The 26694-nt window shown below is 32.1% G+C and overlaps 1 protein-coding gene across 4 annotated transcripts in view; it reads left to right on the plus strand.

Moving 5' to 3' along the window:
* Positions 1-22351, plus strand: part of COL11A1 (collagen type XI alpha 1 chain) — a 264657-nt gene extending 242306 nt beyond the window's left edge. For all 4 annotated transcript variants that reach the window (XM_051993218.1, XM_051993221.1, XM_051993219.1 and 1 more), the window contains 10 exons: positions 7091-7144; positions 8533-8640; positions 9788-9841; positions 9955-9990; positions 10098-10151; positions 11537-11786; positions 16367-16479; positions 17889-17957; positions 19684-19917; positions 21628-22351. In XM_051993218.1, the coding sequence (XP_051849178.1) occupies positions 7091-7144; positions 8533-8640; positions 9788-9841; positions 9955-9990; positions 10098-10151; positions 11537-11786; positions 16367-16479; positions 17889-17957; positions 19684-19917; positions 21628-21774 (1119 nt within the window). In that variant the 3' untranslated portion in view covers positions 21775-22351. The remainder of the gene's footprint in view (positions 1-7090; positions 7145-8532; positions 8641-9787; positions 9842-9954; positions 9991-10097; positions 10152-11536; positions 11787-16366; positions 16480-17888; positions 17958-19683; positions 19918-21627) is intronic.
* The last annotated feature ends 4343 nt before the right edge of the window (positions 22352-26694 follow it).

The following is a 26694-nucleotide window of genomic DNA, read 5'->3' on the forward strand; positions in this document are numbered from 1 at the left end:
TTATGAATCTTACTGAAAGACTTCTCAAAGAAATCAAGGGAGTGTCCAGTAGAGCTATATGCAGAATGACTTTACTAATGCTACACATTTTTGTGTGTGACCAAAATAGTGTTCTATTCTAATAGTCAAATTTTGCCACATTGAAGGAAAATGTTTTTCCACATGGTATAACTTTTGACTATAAAGTAGCAAATTAGAGTCAACTTTGATTCTTCCAATCCCTCCAGATTCAATGAGTTGCAAATGTTGTTGATTCTGTTTACCACAAATTTTGCATCCATCTCTATCTGTTCCTATCTTATGCCAATATTACCCAAATTCAGTTCCTTATTATTTTTCACATAGACTTATGAAGGAAAGTGTTTTTCCACATGGTATAACTTTTGACTATAAAGTAGCAAATTAGAGTCAACTTTGATTCTTTCTTCCAATCCCTCCAGATTCAATAAATTGCAAGTGTCATTGATTCTGTTTGCCACAAATTTTGCATCCATCTCTATCTGTTCCCCAGCTTATGCTGATATTAAACAAGTTCAGTCCCTTATTATTTTTCACATAGACTTGCTATATCCTCATCATAGGACTCTCAGCTTTTTATTCTTCCTTCTCTCAACAATCCATTGTCTACAAAGATACCTTCCTATCACCCTACCTTGAACTTACTCAAGAAGTTTCAGTGGTGCCCTATTGTCTCTGAAAGCAAATACAAATAGTTTAATTTCAGCTTTTCTTTTCAGATCTCTTGTACATAATTCCTTTCCATATTCATGTAGTCCAATCAGTTGTTCTACTGCTTCTCCCTCAAATTGCATTCCATCAATTCCCTCCGTTGAATCTTTGGCAATGAATCATTGCAAATTTAATATTCTAATTTTGGAAACACATCTATTTTTAAAATAACACTTTGAAGCTTAGGTGGAAAATATTATTTTACTTTCCCTCATTAAATGTTAATTATAATAGCTTCCACCAATCAATTCAACTTTAAGTAAAAGTAAATAACTGAAACAATTCTTTGGTGTCCCTTACCCTTCATGTGATTAGCCTAGCTGCTCATAATTAAAGAATTATAAAAAATAAATTTTTTATAAAAGAAAGAATTGTATTCTTCTTTAACCTAACAGTTAGCAATATTCATTTCCAGGCAAGCTCATTTTCACCTCTTTATCTCTGTCTCTTTCTATCCCCCCCCCTTCCTTTCTTCCCTCCTGTCTTCTCTCTCTTCCTAACTCCCTTCCTGTTTTCTTTCCTCTCTCCCTTCCTCCTTCACTCCATCCTTCTCATCCTTCTTTTCTCTCTAACCCTTTTGTCTCTGTCTCTCTGTGTCTTTGTCTCTGTTTATCAGTTTTTGTATGTCTGTCTCTCTCTCTCTGTTTTTATTTGAAAAGATTAATCTGATACCTAAGGCCATTTTTAAAATAGGAAAGCCATATATATATATAGGTTCAGATAGATATAATGTTTCAATCTGGATTTTTATCATAGTTATTATCATTTTTGCTGGGCTGTACCAATTTATAAATGATAATAGCACAATAGTAAGCACATTGCTTACTAATTGACCAAATGGATATATCAATGCTTTTGCTTTACATTAAGTTAAAATGCATTCCAATCTTTAGATAAGGTTCAGAGGCCATTGCTGTTTTGGGCTTCAATGAAAATAATACCAAAGCAAATAGTCTGTAACACAAAGTACTGCAGGTGAAAATGTTGGACTTTGTAATGCTGAAGCTTAACCATATACCATCCCTAGTTTCCTTTTCATTTATATTCATGAATTATGTATTTGCCAGAGGTTTTGCATCTTATTACATTTTGAAGTGGAAATAGAAAACACATCCCCTTTAGATAGCATTTTCAAAATAGAGATTTGAAGTTTTTGAGTTTGTATCAGCTTTATAGGATCACCCATTATTGTAACTAGTGTCCTAATTTCAGACCTGTTCATTCCCCAGGAGGAGATTGGCAATAATGAGATTCAGGGTCAGTTCAAGAGACCATCTTAAATCGTGAATTTTATATGAGATGATTCTTTTAAGGAAACTAACAAATTTCTTTTAATCTTTTTAAAGTGGATACTTGAGGAGGGAGTTAAGTGAAGGATACAAACAACTGGGTAGAATCAAATAACTTTCTCAAATTATTTCAAAGATCAAATTTATTAGACCAAATGTGGATACCTAGTCTCTATATTTCTTATACAATTTTAATGGTAAAAACAGAAAGCATTTAGAATCTGTATACTTATTAGTAAGCAAATTAATACAAAGATGTGTATCTTGTAAGGTCAGTATTTCCTCTCACAAGACCAGAATAAAAAATAAAATTACTTCTCAGGAGGCTCTTTATCATATATAGTTGCTTGTATTTGAGGCATTGAAGTGCAATGGAAAGAAAGCTGATTCTAGAGATAGGAATATCTTTATTCTAGTCACTCCTGTAACATTCTTTCACCTTGGACAGATTCCATAACCTCTCACTGTTCTCAGAAATTCTGTAAGATTATAAATTACAAAGAAGATGGCAATCCTTATTGGTAAAAAGAGTTTTCCCATGTGGGAGTTACTATATAAATGAAATCATAAGTCCAAATACTATCTCTATCTCTAGAGTCAATTTTAGGAATGGAGAACATAAAATGCAAAAGGGAAAAGAACTAATTTGCTTGAACTAGTTTCATATGTTTTATTCTGTATGAGGGGAATATATTTTAAGTGGCAAAAGTTAATGATCCAAATATACATATCTGTACAGAAACTCTGTGTAGTTTATTTCAAACAATGATTTTATAATTGGTTTGACTTTATCTAACATTAATAGGAGTATAGAGTTACTTTTATATGAATAGACCACATCTGAAGTATTCCTTCCTCCTGCAGAAGATCTAACTATATGTCTCTTAAGTAATCATGCCTTTTAAAAAATCATATGTAGTTATGTTCTGAAAAAGACTTGGTTTGGAGGACTTATTTCTTTCTTAAATTTGATATAACATTATATTCTATCCAAATAAATTATTCAATACAAGATATTGGTTATCATTTTTTCTTAACTGATGGAGTTTCATCAGACCTCTGGATTCACAGAAAGGTGGTAAGGATTAGATTCCTGATCTATATAATATTTTACTTAGCAGGAATCAGATATATTATTTTTATATTTTAACATAAATGATATTTTTTTTCTAATATGTATATTGGTATAGCTAGAATTAATGAGCAAGGACCATGGTGCTTTAGCAAATTAGATTGCATTTCATCTTTAGAGTCCAGTGTTAAAATCCTGCCTCACGATGTATTTAAAAATGAATTTTGACAGTTTTCTTATAGTCTCATTTGTATCTATCTCAGGCACAAGAATATGGCATGATTCCTGATCTTTACATTAGAAACTCTGGGCTAGAATAAGAAAAACTTGGGACTAAGGATTAATTAAACATTTGCACCCCCATTTCAGAAACTATTGTCAGGCTTAATTCATTTCTTGGATGAAAAAGGCTTTATGTGTAAATTAATATCTTATGTCCATTATTATTATTATTAGAATGATAAAAGGCAGCTGGAAAATAGCTTTCCTTGATCAATTGATATTCATTCTGGTTCCCAAGAACTGTTATATTTCCATAAGACTGTTAAGATTTGAAAAAGACTTATTCAGGAATCAAAGTTCACCATGTAATTTGGTGGAGGCTGTTGCCCCATAGTTTGTGAACTAAATTGTGTAGAAATTTATATAGAGTATTACAATTCAAAGAGTCTTATTTATTTTATTTATAATCAAGAGCATTTGGTTATGGAGAAAAGACGTGCATAGTTAGACAAATGTTTAAGCCTTATTACTTATTCCAATACTTCTAAGGTCCATGATTTCATTGGTTTGAATAATTCTTCCAGTTGAACTCTCTACCTTAGTTGACAATCTTTATGAGTATGTAGTAGATGATGTGAACTCCAAACTACTTCATTCTGTCCCCATTATTAGGAATAATAGAAGTACAAAAACAAGCCCATCCTATTCTTATTATTAACCATAATCACACACAAAAATCAATCTTTTCAGACTGTCCTTTTAGCATATTTAAGATATTCTCAACATCTCATTATACATCACCATTCAACAACTTATGTAGATACAAAGAGCAAGCCAGTTTGTCCTTGACTAAGGCTCCCCCGTAGCTCCTCCCTAGCTTCTCCCAAACTCCTCCCTTACTCCCCCCAGCCTTCAGATTTTAAAAGATTTTCCTCCCAAAAGCATGTTGCAAAAATCATTTTTGAATTTTGCCTGTGACTTTTTCACATGAATAAAAGAAATCCGGCTACAAAAATATCATTGTGATTTCATCACATGAACATTGTGAATAGCTTTCCCACTCTATATCAATAGAGACAGTTCATCTTATTGTACATATCATCCAGAGGCAAGCATACAACAGTCATATACTCTCCATCTCCAGACCTATCTACAAATTTTTTCTGGCTCTTTAGGACTTATCAGGTGGCAGTTGGCCAGCAATCTTCAAGATCTTGAGGTTATTCTTCAGTAAAGGATTGATAATTTGGAAATGATCAAAAATCTACTTATAATGATGTTTTAGTGTTAACATTATAAAAACAGGGATTGTCCCTGGGATTTCATTCATATAAGGAACTCATGGATGAGGAAACTCATTACTAATAGAACTATTCTGCAACACTTTGTGTCAAAAAGTTGCCTAGAATACTGAGAGGTTAATTGATTAGTATATATCAGACAGGATTGAATCCAGACTTCTTCATTGGAAATAAGCCCTCTTTCTCTTATATCATAGTAGTTCTTTTCAAAGAATAAACTATTCAAGATCATTTGTTATTTGTTAAAACTTTAATTTCATTAAAGATAAGTCTTTTATGAATACAAGGCAGTTATAAGTTATCATTTATATCATTTATAAAATAAAAGATTATTCTCATTATAGGCAGGTTTTGCTCTATCTTCATGAATTAATCTTTTAGACTGAAAATAAAAACAAGTGTGTTCCAAAAAGCTACCAGAGAGATTAAAATTGCAGATCTATTGTACCTTAAGAGTGTCTGAGAATATAAAATATATCTGATTGACATCTAAATTGATTTTGCTCATTAAAATAAATTATTTGTATGGAATACAAGTTATTTGGATTTTCTCCACTAAAATTAGCATGCATAATCTGATATTGTATAGAACTGATGCCAATATATTAAAATGTAGTTTTAAAAATCCATTTTTAATATTACATTGCAATGTGTTTTTAGATGTTTTATAGAAAAAGGATAAAATGAAATTATGAACACATGAAGTACAAGAAAATGAGATGTGGCAAAATGATACTCAAACCATAAATATAGCTCATAACTTTACTTTTAAAAAAACTTTCTTTATAAGCCTTAAGAATTGGTTTCATTAGATAAATATTTTAATCTTACACATAAAGAGAGTGGGGATTAGGTTGCTGAAATTGCTGTGCACTCTCACAGAAATACTAAATGGCAAAGCCAAAGTTCAAACCCAGTTCTTCATACCCTTAGCTCAAGTGATTCCCCCCCCCCCCATTCACTATATTATGCTATCTTTCATACACTCATAAAATTAATAATTATTAATTTAATTACATACTTCTCTTTTAGCTTACTTTAAAAAAAATCCTCTAATACTTTTGTTTTGTTTTTTTGGGTGAGGCAATTAGGGTTAAGTGACTTGCCCAGGGTCACACAATTAGGAAGTGTTAAGTGTCTGAGGTTAGATTTGAACCAGCCTCAAGGCTGGTGCTCTGTATACTGCACCACCTAGCTGCCCTTGTCCTTTACTACTTTTGGCAATGATTATGAAGAGAATCAAATCTAGATGCTGAGACAGTCAAGAACATTAATCTAAAAATGCTCTAGAATTTATCCTAAGCACTATAGGCTACCTATATTTGTCAAAAAAATTAACTATCTAGTTTCAAATCACTCCACATTATAATAGTATGATATGGACTTTTTTTTTTAATAATGGCTTTGTATATGAAAGAAATACAACACAGATATTAAGATATTTAGATATTCAAAAAAAAGAAATTGGTACATAAGAACAAAAGAATTACACCGAGAGTCAGGGGACAAGAAGAAACTTGAAATCGAAAATATAGTCATAAACCTAGAGATCTAAAAACAAGAAAATAGTCCAATAAGAAGAGGAGGGATGAATCATACCAAAAGTCAAGAGACCTGAATTATTAGGTATTAATCCTATCACTAATAATCTATTTGATTTTTTTAAAACTGTAATTGTGAATTTTTTAAAATGACAATTCACATTTATATGATGCTTTAAAGTTTCACCAAGTATTTTGCCCACAGCAACTCTGTAGTGAAGATGGTACAAGTTAGTTTAATATTAACATCATTGTGCATCAATTTCTTCATGTGTATAAGGAAAAATGGGAACTGATTATTTTTAAGTATTTCTTCTAGCTTTTAAAATTCTGCCTTCTTTGTGCTGAATTAGCTAAATGGAGAACCATCCTGGAAAGAAACGAGTTGGAGCCATAAGCAGGAAAAAACATTTTATCTTACCTTTTGTTTCCAAAATATGGAGGAAATTTTCAATATAAATGTTTTCATTTCTTGTCAATAAATCATACAGATCTAGTTCAGCATCAAAAGCACTTTGAAGATTATTTTTTTGAGACATCCTCTTAACCTCTTAAAAGATAAATAATTGGAAAGGAGGAAAATGGAAAGAAAGAATCTATTGGCTAAAATACTATGATAGATTTTGGAAATCTTTATGTCTAAAAAGCTCCTTGTAGCCATCTTAATATTTCTTTTTCTCTTAATTCTCCATTCATCTAAACAACTCTGTATTCCTTCTTCAGAATCAGAAATTATTGTTATTAAAGAGTAAGATATACTGGTTTTACAATACACATAAGTATTTAGGTTTCCAAGATTCATATTGGTATCTACCATAGTTATATTGAACTATTTTTTTCTAAGATCTGGCAAACTCTATAGCAATTCACTGTAACTGTATATCAAATTTATTAATGTTATGGTGTTTTATATTTTTGTCTCAATGTTTGACCTAGGGTCCTCCTGGCTTACCAGGACTGAAAGGTGACCCTGGTTCTAAAGGGGAGAAGGTAAGCTAAGCATGTTTCCCAAAAAACACACACACACGTGTGTGTGTGTGTGTGTGTGTGTGTGTGTATAGGTAGTGCATATTCATTTGCATATGTATTAATGTACATATGTTCATACAAATATATGTAAGTAGTATATGTATCTATCTGCCTATCTACCTGTTTATTATATATTCCTCATAATAGAAGTAACTGACAGATATAGAAAAAATAAAAGACTATAAATGTGGCCTTTATGAAAAAATAAATTTCCTATTTTAATGAAAAATTATATGTTGAAATTCCATCACTTTGTAAAGATCATTCCGTTTTTTTCTACCATTCTAACTAATCTGATTGCCATAAAAATTCACCCTTCTAGCTATATTCAGGAAAAATGCATTCTGTCAAGTGTAGAACAATGAGAGAATTACAGAATGCTCCATTTATTCTCCACCATCTCCATCATGATCCCCTTTCAGGTCCCCATCAAAGAACCATATGGAGAAGGCATATGGGCCTACTAAAATAACTGTCTATAAAATAAACAGGTAGAATAATGAGATGACAATGTTGACAGTTTTAAACACAAAGAGACAAAAGTCTAATTGATAAATATTAAGAGATTTGACAGGATCTTGTACAATATGCAAAATAATTGTGAAAAATTAAAAATCAGATAAGATTTAAGATTTAGAAATTTTATTGAAAAAGCATCTGAGTTCTGAAGGAATGTAGTACTTTAATGAGAAATGTTCTAATTTAAACATTTTTCCAGTGTGTATCTAATGTAACATAATATAGTTGTAATTGTTTAGTTAGTTATGGAAACTCCTTGCTGAAACTGAACTCTTATGGTAGACTTCTTTGGAAAACTTATCTCAATTTCCTTTTATCTGTTAGGTAAATAAGGCCCTAAAAATAGAAGAGATGATTGCAGACAGGGTGTCCTTGGAAATATTTAATGACTAGTTCTCCAGAAAAAAAAAATAGGCACAATGCACTTTCAAATTTAATCTGCATATTAATATTTTCTTCATTACTTTCTTGTACAATTAAAACAACAACAACAACAATTCAAGCCCTGATTTGTAGTGTTTGTTGATTTTCAAGTTATAAATACTCACATTGAAAATTTAATAATCAACTCCCTGGAGCTGATAAAAGCTGTCTCCAAAACACCTCTGGTTATATTGCACTCTAACCCTTGTCTTCTTGTGCAGCTATGATATCCAAAACTCTTGTGTTAATTATTTTAAAGATTTACTTAGGATCATTTAAAAGGGCAGTAGAAGATTTAATTTTTGGAGTATAGGAATTAACCTACAAAGGTATCAAATTTAATTTGATATTACAAAAATAGTTTAACTAGAGTTAAATTTGTTTTTCTCTGTGTATCTTTTTCAAAGGGACATCCTGGTTTGATTGGTCTGATTGGTCCTCCAGGAGAACAAGGTGAAAAAGGCGACAGGGGACTTCCAGGAACACAAGGAACTCCAGGAGCCAAGGGTGATGGTGTTAGTAAAAAAAAAAAAAAATCCCTTTATTTTTCTTCTCAGTAGTTTTTCTTCAAAGAAAATGTCCCTCTATATATGAAAAGAAGTAAAATTCAAAAGTTATACATTTCAAGAATTATATCAGGATTTTATCTTTCTGTAATGATTTTTGTTTCATATTGTAGAAGTTATGGATTAGAGTTTTCAAGTAGAAAATATAAATAAATGGGGGTAGCTAGATGATAAAGTGGATAGGCCACTGAGCCTAGAATCAGGAAGATCTAAGTTCAAATCCAGCCTCAGACACTTAGCACTTCCTAGCTGTGTGATCCTGGCAAATCAATTAACCCTAATTGCTTCATTAGGTTGTTAATTAATTTGATCAACTGGAATCGTTGAAAAATATTTTAAAAATCATTGAAAATATAAATAAATGTACTGGAATAAAGGGGGACAAAAATATAAACAGCTATCCCTTTCACATCACAACTTTTCCCATCAAGTATTTGTTATATCTTGGATCAGCATAAGACATATATGGGAATTTTGGAAGAATTTTGTGGAAGCCATGGATGACACCAAAAAAGAAATTTAGAAACTCAGAAATGCATAAATATACAGTAGTATATAATCTCAACATATTTTATCTTTAATAACATCATAATTCAGACTTCAAAGGGAGAGCCAAAAATTTTTACTTGCATTTTTCAGATAGAAGGGGTGCTGTGTTGTGATTCTAATATCTCATCCTAAAAGTGGAAGGAATAACTGTAATTCTCATCTATACCTTATAATTACAATAAGAGTATTAGGAGCTTAATAGGCATATAAAAGAGTTGGCGTTGAAAAGAGTACCTTTCTAGTCCTATTTTTCATTGACTACTTTTGTGACTCAGGGCAAACCATTAAACTATTCAATGGTCCTGGGCATTGGTGGAGAATGCTTCCTCATAGAGGAATTCTTGTACCAGTAAAATCTCAAGGTTAGATATTTATTTTATTTTATTTTAAAACAAGAACACAAATACATTTTCTGCATCTAGAGAGACCATATAACATTATTCTAATTGAGTCACATGTCCTGGGGGAGCTCTATAGCATACATCACTATTCAGGGAAACTTAAAATGTATTCTGGCAAGCTCTAATTCTGTGGTTCTTTTTTTCAGGGGATCCCTGGTCCAGCTGGTCCTGTTGGCCCCCCTGGTCCTCCCGGCTTGCCAGTAAGTTCATGCTCCAGATATGTTTGACAGTATCTTACTCTTCTCAAATGTGTCAATAAAATGCTTTACCATCATAAATCCTCATGCTTGTTTTATCATTTTCTTTTTTCTAGGGTCCTCAAGGTCCAAAAGGCAACAAAGGTTCTTCTGTAAGTATACTAATTTTTTTTTTTTTTTAAGTTTTATATTTTTCATTTGAGAACTTTTTTTTCCCCCCTCATGACTCATAACATTAATTCTTTCCTCTGTTCAACAGGGTCCTACTGGTCAAAAGGGTGACAGCGGTCTTCCTGGGCCTCCTGGGCCTCCAGTGAGTACAATTTTGTGCTAATATTACATAAACACTTTATGTCCTGAGACTTTAGGTAATCTGAGTGCAAAAGACTTTTAAAAACTTAAAAGTCAAATGCTGACATTATTGATGTTGATTATGTTGCTTTTGTAGTTGTTTGCCTTAGTTCTGGAAGAGGACCATGACATCAGAGAAGTCATTGTTTGGGCCTTGATTTACTCAGAGCAAATGTAAACAGGAATTGTTTCTGTTTTGACCAGAAACACTGAGGGTCTTCACTTCATTTGGATCTTTTTTTTTTTTTGACTTGATAAAAGAGACATTGATTATATATAAAACAACAAAAGCATCCCTTACATTCAAGTAGGTCTTCATGTCCTAAGCTAAGTTAACTTTGAATATGCTTTACATTCTGGGAATAGAGATATTCCTGCTATACTTTGTAAAGAAAGATTCATGCTGCAATTATCAGAATTATAGCAGAATTGTGGCATATATCTACTCCCTTCATGTATATATCATTAGTGCAATGAAAGCAAATGTGTACATATCTCATGGACCCAGTTATGGGTCGCCTGTGTCTGAAGACAAAAGTGCAGACATTTTACATTTATTCCATTGGTGCGTATAGTTTTAAAAAGTGTGCCTTAATTCTTGCACTGACAATATGCTTGTATAGAGGAACCGGACATAAAAATGAAATTCAAAGTTGTCCTTTGAGTCCATTTTTATGTCCAGACTATGAGCTTGAAGTATGGAGATATTTTCTCCTTAACACATTTGATGATGTAGACTATTGTTATTGTTGTTTTTCCTGGTGGGAGTAAAATTTGATAACATAAAAATTAAGCAAACCAAAACCTCAGTAGTAAAGCACAAATTCCAAGGATTGCAGAATTTATGAATATGGCATCAAAAATCCAAATGAAAACAATTATTTACATATTCAAGAAAATAGGAAAAATCCATTCAAACTCAATTACTTTAAATTACAATTGCATTTACTCAGTTATTTTGCTAAGTGTTGGAGGAAAGAGTGTTGATTCTGTGCTTTACCTTGTATTAAAAAAAAAAGGCAAACAGATGCACAGATGCACACACACACACACACACACACACACACACACACACACACAGAAAATCTTTGCCCATAGTAGCTGACAATTTACTGGGGAATATGAAACTAAATTAATAAGATAGATGCCAAAATTAGTAAGTAAGCCAATTCTATAGATATTGTACAGTGAAACATATCAATAAGCTAAAAATCAGATTATTATGGATTTACTTCAGGAAAGCAATAGATTTATAATTACAAAATAATTATGCAATTATAGATACATCTGAACATCATGGATTTTACAGATAATGCATTGAAATAACTTCCGATTTTAAATTTATAGGGCCCTCCTGGTGAAGTCATCCAGCCTTTACCAATTTTGTCACCCAAAAAGACCAGACGGCATGCTGAAGGTATGCAAGCTGATGCAGGAGATAATATCCTTGATTACTCTGATGGCATGGAGGAAATCTTTGGTTCTCTCAACTCTCTGAAACAAGATATCGAGCGGATGAAATATCCCATGGGCACACAGAACAATCCATCCCGAACTTGCAAAGATCTGCAGCTCTCCCATCCAGACTTCCCAGATGGTATGTTAATAATATATGACAAAGCAAAAGCACTGAACCTCTGATTTACTAAGGAATATTGTCAGTTCATTAATCCTTGTTATATGGTTAATATACTCTCTAAACAAAACTAAAGAAAATGATAATTAAGTCCAGACTTTCAGACAGAAAAAAATAAAATAAAAAAATCTTACAGTAAGAGTAATTCAAGTTTAGTAAAACCTTTGTCTATAAAATAAGATTTTATTAAGTTACAAGATTTACTTTAGATGATTAAAGATAACATGATGTTTTATTTTATTCTGTGAATAAAGAATTAAGGTAGAGAAAATGTAATTCCACTGATTACATAAGCTTACTGAGTACGTGTGGATTTCAAAATTCAGAACTGACTCAGTCACTAGTTCTCCTAATGGGGCATTTTTGTCCAAATGAGAAATTACATTGTTCCTCAAATGGAAGTAGCCAGTGTTTCTGGGTTACTTCTGAGTAAGAATCATTTTGTTCCATTATGGGGTAGAGTAGAAGTGATGAAGTAGATTTCAAAATAGAAGGGCTGATCCAGTCTATTTATTTACATTGAGTATAAATATTGACTTAATATATAAATGAAATGAAAATTGTAATTTTAAGAGAAATGACTATATTTTCATTTCAATCAAACACAGAATTTATCTAAGAAATAAGTATAAGTACCATTAATTCTACATATTTGATAATTAAATTCAGCAAATTCAGCTCAATAAACATCTCATAAGTTTTCAGGAAAATTATATCTTTAATATGGTACAATAATATGACAATGACCTTGGGTTTTCAAAGTGTAAGCTTTGTGTAGTATAAGCTTATGGCTAGCTCTACCACATAAAAAGGGTTTGGTTATAATCATAGAGATAAGTGGAGCCTTCTATCTAAGATCAAGTCTAGCTCAGTATGAAGAGCTAACTGCAATAAATTGACCTCTAATTGATGAATATTTTTATTATTGTAACTAATGAAATGATCTTATATTTCCCATCCTAATACAATCAAGTCAAATTTCTCTACTTGCTTCCTTCCTATACATAATATGCTGTTCCCTACCTCCTTGGCTTTGAGTAATCTGTTTCCAGGCTTTCTTCCTTAGTTCTGCCACTTAAGAGTCTCACTCTTTTCTTCAAGATTCATCTTAAGTTTTACGTTTTACTTAAGACTTTTTGATGGTCTAGAAAATTTTACTTTATATTTTGTATTTATTTACTTTTATTGTTTTCTGTCAGTAGAATATTAGCTTGTGTAAGTCAGAGAATGATTTATTTTTGTCTTTATATTATTAGAACTTTACACACTATTAGTAGCTAGTGATTAATTGAATTTATTAAATTGAATTTCAGCATTTACCCTTATTCTTTATTCATCTGTACACCAGCTCCTTTCTTGATCATCTATTTCCTCAATGATATTCTTGTATAGAAATCATAACTAGAAATATACTAGCACTTATTCAAATGGATTTGAAATTTAGTAATGAGATTTGATATATACACAAATATAAAAGAGAACAATACCAATTGATTTTTTTTATTAGAGATGTTTTTATCTTTTTAAAATTCTTGTTGGTTGGTTGGTAGATGACATGCTCAGGATTCTATTTTCTTCAGTATTGCCTATGTCAAAGAGTTATTAGCTATATAAGTCTTTATTTAAGATAGTAGCAATCTAGTTCAGTATAAGTTCAGAGTCTATTGTAGTGGCTAGGAAGGGATTAGAAAGAGAAAACCCTAAACCAGGGTTTGGTCTAGATTTTGAAAGGAGTGTCAGGTATGTATAGACAGAAAAGGGGGGATTGGGAAGAGTATAAGATCATTTTTAGGGAGAGAGAGAGATGATTATTAATAAGCAATATCTTGGGGAAATTGGGAGGCTCTCCCCTTTTTCTAAATTTCTCATTTTAAAAAATTCAATTTTCTTGTAGGACATTACTGAAAAGGAGATTCCATAGATTCTGGGGATATTGGTCAGATCCAATCAATATTGGAATTTAATCTTGGGTGGGAAAGCTTATTGTGTTCTATTCAAGTTTGGTGAGGTAGATCTAGTTGTCTAGATAGTCCAAGGCTGCTGGCGGTCTGACTGGAGATAATTTTTTTTTTACAAGTGTCATTCTCAGTCCCTCATTAAAAATGGTATGTAAACTGTGAGCCTTGCTACCATGATTGTCTTTGGTATAAAAGATGATCAAATGACCAGACTTTTATTAATAACTTTTGGTTTTATTAAGAAATGATTAGTCAGAAACTATATCCTTTTAAACATGTCAGGAGAAAACTGTCCTTACTTTCAGTATTGTTGTGTTGTTCATGCATATTATACATAATTTTGCAGGTAATGAGGAAACACTGGAGATAGAGTTAGATTTTTTTCATTATTTCAAAAGATTTATGAATCATTATTGAGGGTATTTCCTTGATACAGATTATGGCCCTTCACCATTTCTTGATTTATTTTGTCCAAAGAAATGTCATTTCATTTATCTATCAAACTTTTGGAGAAGAACCTCTCCAAATTTAGCTCTGAAAGTTCTTAGTCATGAATAATCCACTTTCATGCTAGTACTTAAAGCTTCCCAGACTAGTTCAGAGCTGGCAGAAAGCCATTGAGAACTTAAGTTCAACAATTCTGAGGTGATTCTTCTGTCTCTAAGTCTGTCAATCTACTTTTCATTAATTTTTGCTCCAGTTGGCAATAATGAATATTGACTACTGAAGCTGAAATCAGACTGAAGCTATTCCTGTGTGAAAGTTTCATGTTTGCAAAGTATAGATTTTCGGGACAGATTGTAGTTAGGGTAAAGGTAAACTAAAGCTTGCTATCTTTAATATATCTCTTCTTTTATGTATGTATGTATGTGTGTGTGTGTGTGTGTGTGTGTGTGTGTGTGTATGTTTTATATTTGTTTTTGAAACTTTACTTTGTCACCCCAGCCCCCATTAAGAAATCACATGTGAATTGCTGAAGTTGGGAAGGGGACCCTAAAAATTTGGGGTCACAGACCAGTATCACGAGGTGTCACAAAGGAATTTGCAGGCTTGAACCTATTTCATAGGCAAGAGGCAAAGTTTTATTGTAATTATAATGGCATTACAAACAGACCAAATTTCAAGAGAATTTGCTCCAATAGGAGCAAAAAGACACCTTTATCTAGCTTTTTATCATTGTTATACTAATTCTATGGTCCAAAGGAGTGGTCTCTGGAGTTGGTTATTTATCAGTGACCAACAGATTATCTGTCTGACAGTCAGCAATGAACTGAGGAGTGTTCTATTCAGAATCAGACACATTGTTGGGTGTGAAAAGTCCCTGAGGCAGACTCCAAAGCCAGAAGATATTATATTACTGACTTATTCTTACAACAGAATCCCCTCTAAGATCAGGAGACATTAAAATCATATTACATCAAAGTTATTCATAACATTTCCAGAAAGGTCATGTTGTAAAAGAAAGCATCAATCTCCGCCCATCCAAAAAAATAATAATAATAAACTCAAGAAAAATAAAAAAGAGAGAGACAGAGAGACAAAGAGAAAAAACGTTTCCATCTACATTATAGTATGGTATATCTCTTCTTTTAAAAGAGACAGTGGAAAGTTAACGTTAGCACCTTTCTTCCGAGTTGATCTTCACTTTCTCCTATCTTGTTTGGACAGCACTGCTTGCATGTTTTCTCCTGTATTAGATGAAAGAGCTCATTAAGGGCAGGGATTATTATTATTATTTTTTTGCCTTTCTTTGTATCCCCACAATTAAAACCATACCTCATATTTTATGATTATTGAATTGATCTGACATTAATAGAAACCTTCAAGAGCTCCTGTAACAGCAAAAAAATATAGATTATTTACTAGTGTCCAACCTCTTGGAGATGAGCTTTCTCCAAGTGTAGCTAAGCTGGGTCTTCAAAAAACAGGTATATATGCCATTCATGAAATATTTCTGGACTTTGGACTCTGATGTCAGTGAACTCTCACACAATGAGATGTCGAGATTAGATCATGTATAAGTTTCTTGAGGTCAAGAAATAGATGTTTCATAAATGCTTGTTGAACTGAATCAAATTGAATTGTATTGAAACTAGAGCTAAAATCTACTTATCAATAAGGAAATTGAGGTTGAGAGTATTCGACTAAGGTCACACAGCTAGTTAGTGATGTAACAGGATTAGCACTCAGATCCTCTGATTTGCAGTTTTTGTTCGCATGAGTGGATATTTATCCTTTAAGAATACACTTTATCTAGGCATTAATACATATATATATTTAATAATAAGAATATCAACTAGTTTTTGATTTGACTTTTTAAGTAGTTTCAAGAACTTTACAGATATTTCATTTTATTTTCATAACAACCCAGGGAGGAAGGTGGTATTATTATTTCCATTTTGTGGATGAGAAAACTGAAGAAATTAAAGATGAACTAATTTGCCCAGAGCCATTCAACTAATAGGTAGCTGAGGCTGGATTTGTGTTCAAGTCTTTTCAACTCTAGGCCTGCCTAGCTGTCTCTGAATATGACTACCTCTGTATAAATGATCATTCATATTATCAATGCTATATATCTTTTAGGTGAATATTGGATTGATCCAAACCAAGGCTGTTCTGGAGATTCCTTCAAAGTTTACTGTAACTTCACAGCTGGTGGAGAAACTTGCATTTCCCCTGACAAGAAATCTGAAGGAGTAAGTACCAATCTGTTTTGATGGTGATGCTGACAGTTCTTGCCATGTTTTTGCAATATTGAACTAAACAGGAGAATTATACTGTCACATTTTCATATATCTGCTTTTCTTACAGAGTAATTAGTATATATCATTTGCATAAACATGAGCAAGGCAATGGAATGATACATAGAGTTAACAAATGCCCTTCCCTTTTTTTTTTTTTTTTGCCCAGATGTATTTTCTATGCACCTGCTTGCTTGCTAACGTAGCCCATATCCTATGACTCAGCCCAGCTGTGTACCAGTTTTTTCCTGTTTGTAATATTCGAGCTGAAGTTTTTCCTGACATAATTCAAAGATGCATATTATGTTCAAATAACATTCATATCTGAAAAATAATGTCTATATGGAGAAAAATAAAAACCATTTTTCAGTAATATGATCCATCTCAACTAAACTGGTAGTTGAAATTGTAGGTTTTCTTACCAGTTAGTTCTATAAATGGTTTTGCTTTCCATTTCTAATTAAACTTGATGCAAATCATTATGATGAAGAGCAAATTCTTCCCTAGAATAATATAAGAAGAATACTCAGTGCACTGCATAGGAGGAAAGTTTGGTTCTCATTTGTATTCTTGTACTAAAGCTCATTTTTCTAGTAAATGATATGCAGTGTTCAGAGGTACAGAAACCCCTAAAGGCATCATCATAAGTTGCTATATGTGGGACTGATCTTTTCAGTGGAAAAGTTGGCTTTGTGTTTATGGGAATGGGGGAAAAAATGAAAACTATGCACCCACCTGCTATGCAGTGGAGAATAACCAAGCTTCATGGCAAGAGAGAAATTTATGAAAATGGAAATAAGCTCCCCTCTCAGTGATAAGTATTATTCTTTATTTTGAAACCCTCTCTTTCCCCCTCCCACCTCTTTCTGAATCTTGGTAGTAACTATATTCCCAAGTCTATATAAAACTTCTTCAAATATATCATGAGGGAATTTTAAAAAATGGTTCCATGGCCATGATTTTTGCTCCCTGAGCTTGCTTTTTTCTAGTTAGAGATCTTCAGAGTGATTCCTTTACACAGGTCATATTGACTTTATTTCTCTAAGCTGACAGATGTCCACTAGAAAAAGCAGCACCTTTTAAACTACCAACTAAGATTTCAAACAAAGGCCTATGGCTGTTAGTGTATTTCTTCCTCCAGACATTTTTTGAGACACATAAAGAAAAGAATGTCCTTCCAATTTCACAAAGTGAAGCCCTATCATGTTTTTCTCCCTCCCTGTTTTTCCCATGACCTTGAATGGAGTTCAACAAAATAATAGTATGGAAGGTGCATTTGTTTTCTTATTTTTACCAGAAATGTATAGAGACATGTGATTCCTTTTCTTGCTAACATTCCCAATTATTCTCTTCTTTTACAATAGGTAAGAATTTCATCATGGCCAAAGGAGAAGCCAGGAAGCTGGTTTAGTGAATTTAAGAGAGGAAAACTGGTATGTTATTGTTGCTCCATGCAATCATTTATTGCTACCATCACAAGTTAAGCTCCAGTTATAAATCCAGACTATCCCTGTAAAAGACTGAATTACACACTGTAAGCACCCTTGTCCATATTCTGGAATCTGTTCAATTCAGATATAGTGGGCCACTCTCAGATTTTAATGACAGACTAAAATTTCTCTGACAGAATGAAAGGAAGCACACTGAGTTTTTAACCGAAATATATAATCAAATAAATGGTACTTTTCTTTGACTACTTGAGCTCGACATTCAAATATGATTATGTTAGGGATATCTACTACAAAAAAGAAAGTATTTCTGTAGGATTTCTCCCTTTGTGCTATTTAAAAGAGTTTAATTTCTTACCATTTTTGATGCCCAGTCAGTATATTGTCCTCTTTATCAGGTAGGATATAAGAATTGAGTAGCCTAAGCTTTGTGGTCCCTTGATCACTTTAAATAACACACTATTATTTAAACTAGAGAGTAACTGGTGGTATACAGAAATTAAGTCACTTGCCTATGGCCATATAGCTTGTCAATAGCAGAGAGATTTTCAGCTCAACACTATATCTGCTGTTAAACTTTCTCCATGATTTATAATAAAATATATTCCCGATCACAGAATTAGAGATGAAAAGGACCTTAGAAATCATTTAATCCAGTCCCTGCATTTTACAGATGAGGAAACTATGGCTTAGAGGGAGAAAGTGACTTAGACCAGATCTTAAATTCAGTTTTCTCTTTTTAAATTTGAGTTAAATCTTAGAAGCTTCCATGAAATTAACATTTTTGCATTAATAGTTTTCCTAGGTACAATTTAAAATGAGAAAAAAATTAATTTTCATAAGACACTTGAAGATTATCATGCATTTAAACTTATTAAATTTGAAAGACAATCATATCATATATTTTTTATTTGATTATTTAATGTCATAGAATGATTGAAAATAGATCTTTTCAAATTCCAACTGCCCCTTAAAACCTCAATACATTTCTGCCAATATTACCCTATACAGAATTATGATCCCAAGGATATTTTCCAAACTCCAAAGTTGAAATTTTGAATCTCTGATTTTTTATATTTATATCTGATATTTGCCTTTGCTAAAGTTCTATTTCAATACTTCATTGTGGCATGTTTCTGTGCTCGGTTATAGATGGCTATACTAATAGACAAGAAATTCTGTCAGATCCTGCCATAATAATCATAGAGAGCAAAATCATAGTCTTCTGCTCCAAAGGCCAACCTGTTCATTTTGGGCTAAACTGACTTGTCTAAAATCATGTAGATAGTTAATTTTCTCAGACACTAAATCTAGCCTCTTCTCATAATATTCTACCATCTACATAATTCTTCCCCTTTAAAATCTAATTCACATATACACATGTATATACATAACCCAATTTTAAAAGCATTGATCTGGATATACTAGCACCAATTACATGGAAGCATTATTTTAACTGATTTAGAAACAGTGACAAGGAGCTGAAATGATTTATTGATGACATATAATGGGTTGACAACTAGGAGGACAGAAATGAATTCTGAACCTTTAATTCTTGATATGCTAGTCCCTGAAGCGTGCCTCTTTTCAATCGGTCAGAATGTATCAATAGATATAACTAAATGTATCTGAGCCCTACTTAATATCATTGGAGGTTTCTTTCTCTGAAGAGAGAGATGTTCACGTTCCTGCATTTCGTTTCCCCCCACAGCTCTCTTACTTGGATGTAGAAGGGAATTCCATTAATATGGTTCAAATGACATTCCTTAAACTTCTGAGTGCTTCGGCCAGGCAAAATTTCACCTACAATTGTCATCAATCAGTGGCTTGGTATGATGTAACATCTGACAGTCATGACAAAGCACTCCGATTCTTGGGATCAAATGATGAGGAGATGTCTTACGACAACAACCCTTACATCAAGGCTCTTTATGATGGTTGTGCTGTAAGTAGAAGTTCAGAGTCTTTTTATTTTATTTCTTTTTTCTTAGCAGAATAACAAGGCTACTTAGTAATTTTCTCTATTCAGCCCTGTGTTGTATTTCTCTGGTGAACAAATGCCAATTTTACTTGGCCAATTTGATGTTTAAAACTAACAAGTCCTTGACAGAATGAATTAGAAATATCTGGAAGTGGTTCCATAAGTGAAGAAAAAAAGAAATTATTTTTAAAGCAATACAAAGAACAACAACAGTAGGACTATGGTTATTTTGTACTAGTAATGTGGGGAAGCAATAAGCTTTAATAAATAATGGGAGCAGAGAATCATTCCTATAGCTTTTATGGGTATGAAATTATGGCAATTCTGAGATTCTATAAATTCAAAGAAAGTAGTAATGAAATTTCACACAAATATATTTTTATTTATATCTTTACATATATATGTGTGTCTATATAAATATGTGTCTATGTGTATGTGAACATATAAATATATACACACATATGCACATACCTATGTGTATATGTACCTATATTTAAACATCTGATCTATGTATCTAAATTTATGAGTAAATGAAGTATGTAAGTTTGTGTGTGTGAGATACATATTTTCCTAGGACAAAAATATTTAAATTACAAGAAGTGTTTTTCTAAAAGGATTAATTGTATATTATGACCCTCACTCCATGGTAAAGTAGTCTTGAAAGCCTAACTAAGATTTCAGTTTCTCAGCTATTCAGGTCACTGATTCAAAGTGGCCAGATGAAAATCAGGATGATTTTCCCCCCCCAAAAGGGATAACTTTTCCTCAACACTTCCCTTAAATTTTGTATAGATTCTGGGCTTACATAATGTATATTGATTGAGTAAACATTTAGTGCCAGTTTTCAGAATATGTTGGAGGCCATCCTGCTATTTGGGACTTTATTTACTTCAAACTAATTCCCCTATGAAAACAATAACATTCAAAGGAAAATCTACCTTAGTGTGCTCTATTGAGCAGAGCAATAATAGGATTTAATGTAAATAAACCCTTCTAAATCACAGCAGTGAAGAAACAGTTGTGTATGTGGCATTGATTTCAGAAGACTAGAAAAAATTACTAAGAACATGATACCCGGCTTCAGCAAGAAAATATAGATTTGAGAAAAGTCAAGAAGTTTGAAGAAGAAATCTTTTTTTTTTTTCCAAATCTTTATTTTCTGCTAAACTGTTTCTTACAGAATTATTTGTGATATTTAAAGTCATTGATTGACTGCTTTGCAAATGTTAAACTGTAGTAGTTAATGTCACAATAATTAATTATGATTATTTACTGAATAGCATCATAATTATAATGATAAAAACATGAAAATGTAATCTTCTTATGAAATATGGTCCCATAAAGAGGATCAATTTTCATATTATCCTTTCTATATTATCTCCTAATAATATATTATCCCCTTGTTGCACATAGTACTGTGATTCTATCTTTCCTATTGCCTTGCTAATTTTGTAATATATTCACCAATGGTTTAATTGAAAAGATTTCCTTAATACCAGAGGAATGTGGCAATATTAGCAACAAATAATAAATTAGAAGCAAGGTAGAACTATTCCCTTTTTTACCTGTCTAGCTCCCTTTGCTCTTGGGAAAACACAGAATTTTTTCATTAAAGACTTGTGAGAAATGTGTCTATACATAATCATTGTTTTTGTTTTGTTTTTAATTTCACAGTCACGAAAAGGCTTTGGAAAGAGTGTGATTGAAATCAATACCCCTAAGATAGACCAAGTACCTATTGTTGATGTGATGATTAATGACTTTGGAGATCAGAATCAGAAGTTCGGATTCGAAGTTGGCCCAGTTTGTTTCCTTGGTTAAGATTAGGGCAAAGAACATATAAATCGACAAACATTTTACCTTGGTACCAGCAGTCCACTTTATGCCACATGCAAGTTTTGAATATGGATGGTGTAGAAAATGTCTTGCTGTGTATGTATGTATGTATTATTTAGAAAATGTGTTGCCCTTGTAGGGCCAGAATCACATGACTTAATTTTTTTTGAAAATCATGAAAGACATGTATACTGTGGCACAGATGGAAAACTTAGGGTTGATTTTTCATTCCCTATTCTCTCCTCTTCTTCCCCTATTTGGATTCCTTTGGTGCTATTCTTTTAAAAAGCAACAAACATACAAAAATCCATCAATAACATATATATATAGGAAAGACATGGTGCTCCTTTCCATCCATCACAGGAGGTGCTAAGAAGATGTGTTTAATAAATTGTAATTATTTTATGTACAGTACTATACTGTTATTTTCTTTGTCCATTTTCAAAACTTGCATGTGTCTCCGAATTGCATCTGGCTCTAACTTTATAAAATTACAAAACTCTGTTGATGGCAATAAATACTGTGTATGTATTATGCGAAATAAAGCTGTAATTTCCAGTGACTCCAACTCCATTTCTGGTTAATAATAATAATAATAATAATAATAATAATAAATTAATAATAATAATAATAAAAATCCCTTTGTATATATTGATGTTGAAGAGCTCTGTTATTTGAAGTCGCCAAAAAATCTCAGGTGGCAAAAAACTGGAAGACCTTTGGCAACACACTCAAATCAACTCTTCTCTGCTGTTGTTACCTTTTGATGAATTGCAAACAGAAGCAGCATCCTCCAGGGTGCTAAGTTCTATGGTGCTATACCTCAGACTTTTTTTTTTTTTCTTTTCAGAATCCAGGATTTCTTTATAAACCTGTATATACCTAAAGAAAGCAAGTTTATATTTTGGGGTGGGAAAATAATGTGTATGAAAAGTACTTGTATTTAAAGAGATCTGTTTAATTCTTTGTGCAGTAAAAGGTTAGATCTGTCATTGCCCCTCTCTTGTATATCATCTGAACATTTTTTTCAGTGTGCTTCTTTGATGCACATTAATGTTAAAACTGGAGCCTAAACAATTATTTATGAATTTGTGCACTTAGTTGTGTTTTGTTTTATTATTATTATTAAATGATGGATGATGAACATTTACTTCTTTGGATACCAAAATCCAGTAAGTGTTTCAAATACCATATGCCCACCCCACCAATGGGACCATTTCTTTTTTTTATTTCAAATAAAGGCCATAGGTCACATGATTCTACCTAGTTGCTAAGCAACATATAAGTGGACTATTCATTAAAAGAGCCTATTTTTGAACTCAATTTATACAAGTCACTATCCAAATTCCATAGTTGGTTTTTTTTTCCCTCCGAAGTTTTTTTTTTTTTTTCCCCCAAATAGATGCAATTAGAATAAAGATTTAAACCTCACAAACACAATCCTTTTGTAACTATTTTTTTCATAATATATGTAAGACTTGAAAATAAATGTTTGTTATTATTTCTTATTTTAATTGTTAAATTAATTGATACCAGATTCCACTGACTCATTTTCACTTGGTCTTTTATCATGAAAGAGTATACTTGTAAAAAGTGAGACTACAAACTGAACATTTGTCATTCAGAATATCTTTTATTTTTGAACCCAAGTTTGTTGTAACTGTCACCTTCAGAAGGAAGATATGAATTTTATCAATAAACTCAAGTCTTGTCTACCTGGATTGATTATTCTGTTTCTTAAATATACTATATTTCTATTTTCAATCCTCAATAAAATAATCTTAATCTATTCTTTCTATCCAAAGACATTTTGCCATTGAAAGATAGCATGCTAATGGTCAGAAAAACAAACAGAAAATCTTTCTGTGTATGAAGAAATGAATACTGTACCTTACTATCATTTATTTAAAAGAAGTATATTTTAGATTTCAAATCTTTATGGAAGAGAACTCATCTTACAAGGAATTTCTTTTTAAAAGACTTAACCAAATGATACATATAAAAAAAATCTAAATAATAAACAATAATCCTGAAATTAGTTATGGAAGACCTTCAGCCTCTGAATTTCAAGAATGTGTTTTTTCCCCCCTTCAATCTATTAACCAATTAACCAACCACTGAATCAAGACACATTTCTTAAGCACCTATATCCTATCTAGTAAGGTGCACAAGTTAAGTCTACAAAGACAAAAATGGACCCTGTTCTCAAATAGTTTACATTGCTACTTGTAGTACCATTCTCTCAGAGAATGTCCTAACTAGGAAAGAAGACCATTCTGGTTAAAACAACATTTCTCCTGCTTTAAACAAACAAGTTTCCAGCTAGTGTATTATAAACTCTCAAAATTTAGGTCAAAACATAATAATACATATTGATTTTCAGAATCAATTAATTTATTTCTATAGGAGAAAGAATTCTAAATAGTAGACCTTAAAAGATATGAAATTAAAAAAATAAAAACACTATAACAGAAAAAACACATTGCATGTGAAAGTCTTTTGGCTATTAAAACACAGTATTGAAATGCAAAATATTTTATAAATTTAGAATTGCTCATCAGTTGACATTGATCCTTAAAAATAAAAACAAACAAGAAAGCAATTGGCTATAAATAAGTTTTTAGTCAGTCATTTTTCAGTTGCATTTGACTCTGGGACCCCATTTGGAGTTTTCTTAGCAAAGATACTGTAGTGGTTTGCCATTTCCTTCTCCAGATCTTTTTTACAGATAAGAAAATGGAGGCAAATAAAGTGAAGTGACTTGCCCAGAGTCACAGAGCTAGTAAGTGTCTGAGGCTGGATTTAAACTCAAGGAAGATGAATCTTCCTGACTCCAATCCATTACTCTATTTACTGTGTCATCTAGCTTTCTCTTAATAAGTTTTCTACTTATTGATAGTAACTAATCCTATCCCACTCTCTCATTTCTTTTCCATGTGCATGACATGGCTCATACTAGTCTTTAGGGCTAGTATGTTAATTTAAACCTCACAAACACAATCCTTTTGTACTATTTTTTTCATAATATATGTAAGACTTGAAAATAAATGTTTGTTATTATTTCTTATTTTAATTGTTAAATTAATTGATACCAGATTCCATTGACTCATTTTCACTTGGTCTTTTATCGTGAAAGAGTATACTTGTAAAAAGTGAGACTACAAACTGAACATTTGTCATTCAGAATATCTTTTATTTTTGAATATATATATATACATATATATATATATATAATCTCTTCCCCATCTTTATTCATTGAATTTTTATCCATTCTTTCAAAACCCAATTTAAAAGTCATGTCAGTGAGGTATCATAGTGGTTAGAGTACTAGACCTGAAGTCCAGGAAATTAGAATTTCGAATATGGTCGTAGATACGTACTAGATTTTTGAATACAGTTGATTGGAAGAATAAGCCTCGTGTTAATTAATATTATATTAGCATAATATAATATATATTTTATATATAATATAACATTAATAATAGCTACATATAATACATATAATAATAAATTAATTAATTAAAAAAAGAGGAAGAATTAACTTCTACAGTTATAGGGCAACTGGGAAAAGAGGAGGTCTTTGGAGGAAAAACAATGAGTTCAGCTTTTGATAAATTGAGTTTGAGATGTGTGTGGATATCTGCTTTAAGAACTCCATCATGCAATTGCTGATGTAAAATTGGTGGTAAAGAGAGGTTAGGACTATATAAGCAATTGGGAATCATTTCCATAGAGATGATAATTAAACTAACAACAGATAATTTAAAAAAAGAGAAGAGACCCAAGAACAGACCTTTGGGCAATACTGATAGTGGTATTGAATAGCTCTCTCTCTAGACACTGACATTTGGCTTGGTTTCTCTTAAAAACTTTAGAATTGATTGTATCATATGAAAGACATTGACACAGAACCACCCAGGATGGTGTACTCTCATTAGAAAAGATGCTGTGCTCTGTGAGCACAGAATGGAATTAGCTCAGAGGAAATGTGAGATATATAAAATTAGAGAAGCCACCCCAAATGTTCAAAGGGACTATTTGTGTCCCATCTATGGAGGAACATTCCCAGTTAATATTAGTCTGATCGATCAAAGTTGGTCACACTTAAACATAGTAATATCATTTTGGGCCTCTTTGAGAATGAAAGACAACAATCAACCAATCATTCTGCAGGAACTCATTACTCTATTATTAGCATATTCTCATTATGGCATAGTTTCCTCATTCCAGTCACTCTAAATCCCTACATTTCATCACATGAAACCCATTCTCTATTTTCCCTCACCTTCTCAAACCTATACTCCAAATGTTCCATTCACCTCTTCTATTGTATTCTCTGGAATGTCTGCTTCATGATTAACAATAGATTTCATCATAAAACTTTTACTTTCTCCTCCTATTTTCTGGCTTTCCTTGAGACCTGACTTCCTATGCATGATATTGATGGCATTGCATTCCCAGCCACCTTTTCAAATATGGGTTATATATTTTTTCTTTCTATACTCTGATTATGGTCATGATGGCAATTTAGAAAATATCTATTCCTCAGTACCATTTCCAGATCTCTCCCATTATCATTGTTATTCAGTTCTTCTCCTTTGAGGAACATTTCTTCTAAATTTATCACTTAATTAAGATTCTGGTAATTTCTGTCTTCTCCCAGTCACCTATTTCCTGACTCAGTGGGTTTAGTAATTACTTTAGTCTTTTTCTTTTTTGCAACTTCTGCTACCATACCAGAGTCTTTCATTATATACATTAATATTCCCTCAATCACCTGAGATTCCCAGTTCCTTCATCTGTTCATATGTTACGATCCATTCTTCTATTCCATATCAGCTACACATAGAGATATGTCATATTCCATCAACCACAGGTCTTTCACTTTCATGTTTACTAATTCAG

Source organism: Antechinus flavipes, chromosome 4 (genome assembly GCF_016432865.1).
Source record: "Antechinus flavipes isolate AdamAnt ecotype Samford, QLD, Australia chromosome 4, AdamAnt_v2, whole genome shotgun sequence".
NCBI classification, from domain to species: domain Eukaryota; kingdom Metazoa; phylum Chordata; class Mammalia; order Dasyuromorphia; family Dasyuridae; genus Antechinus; species Antechinus flavipes.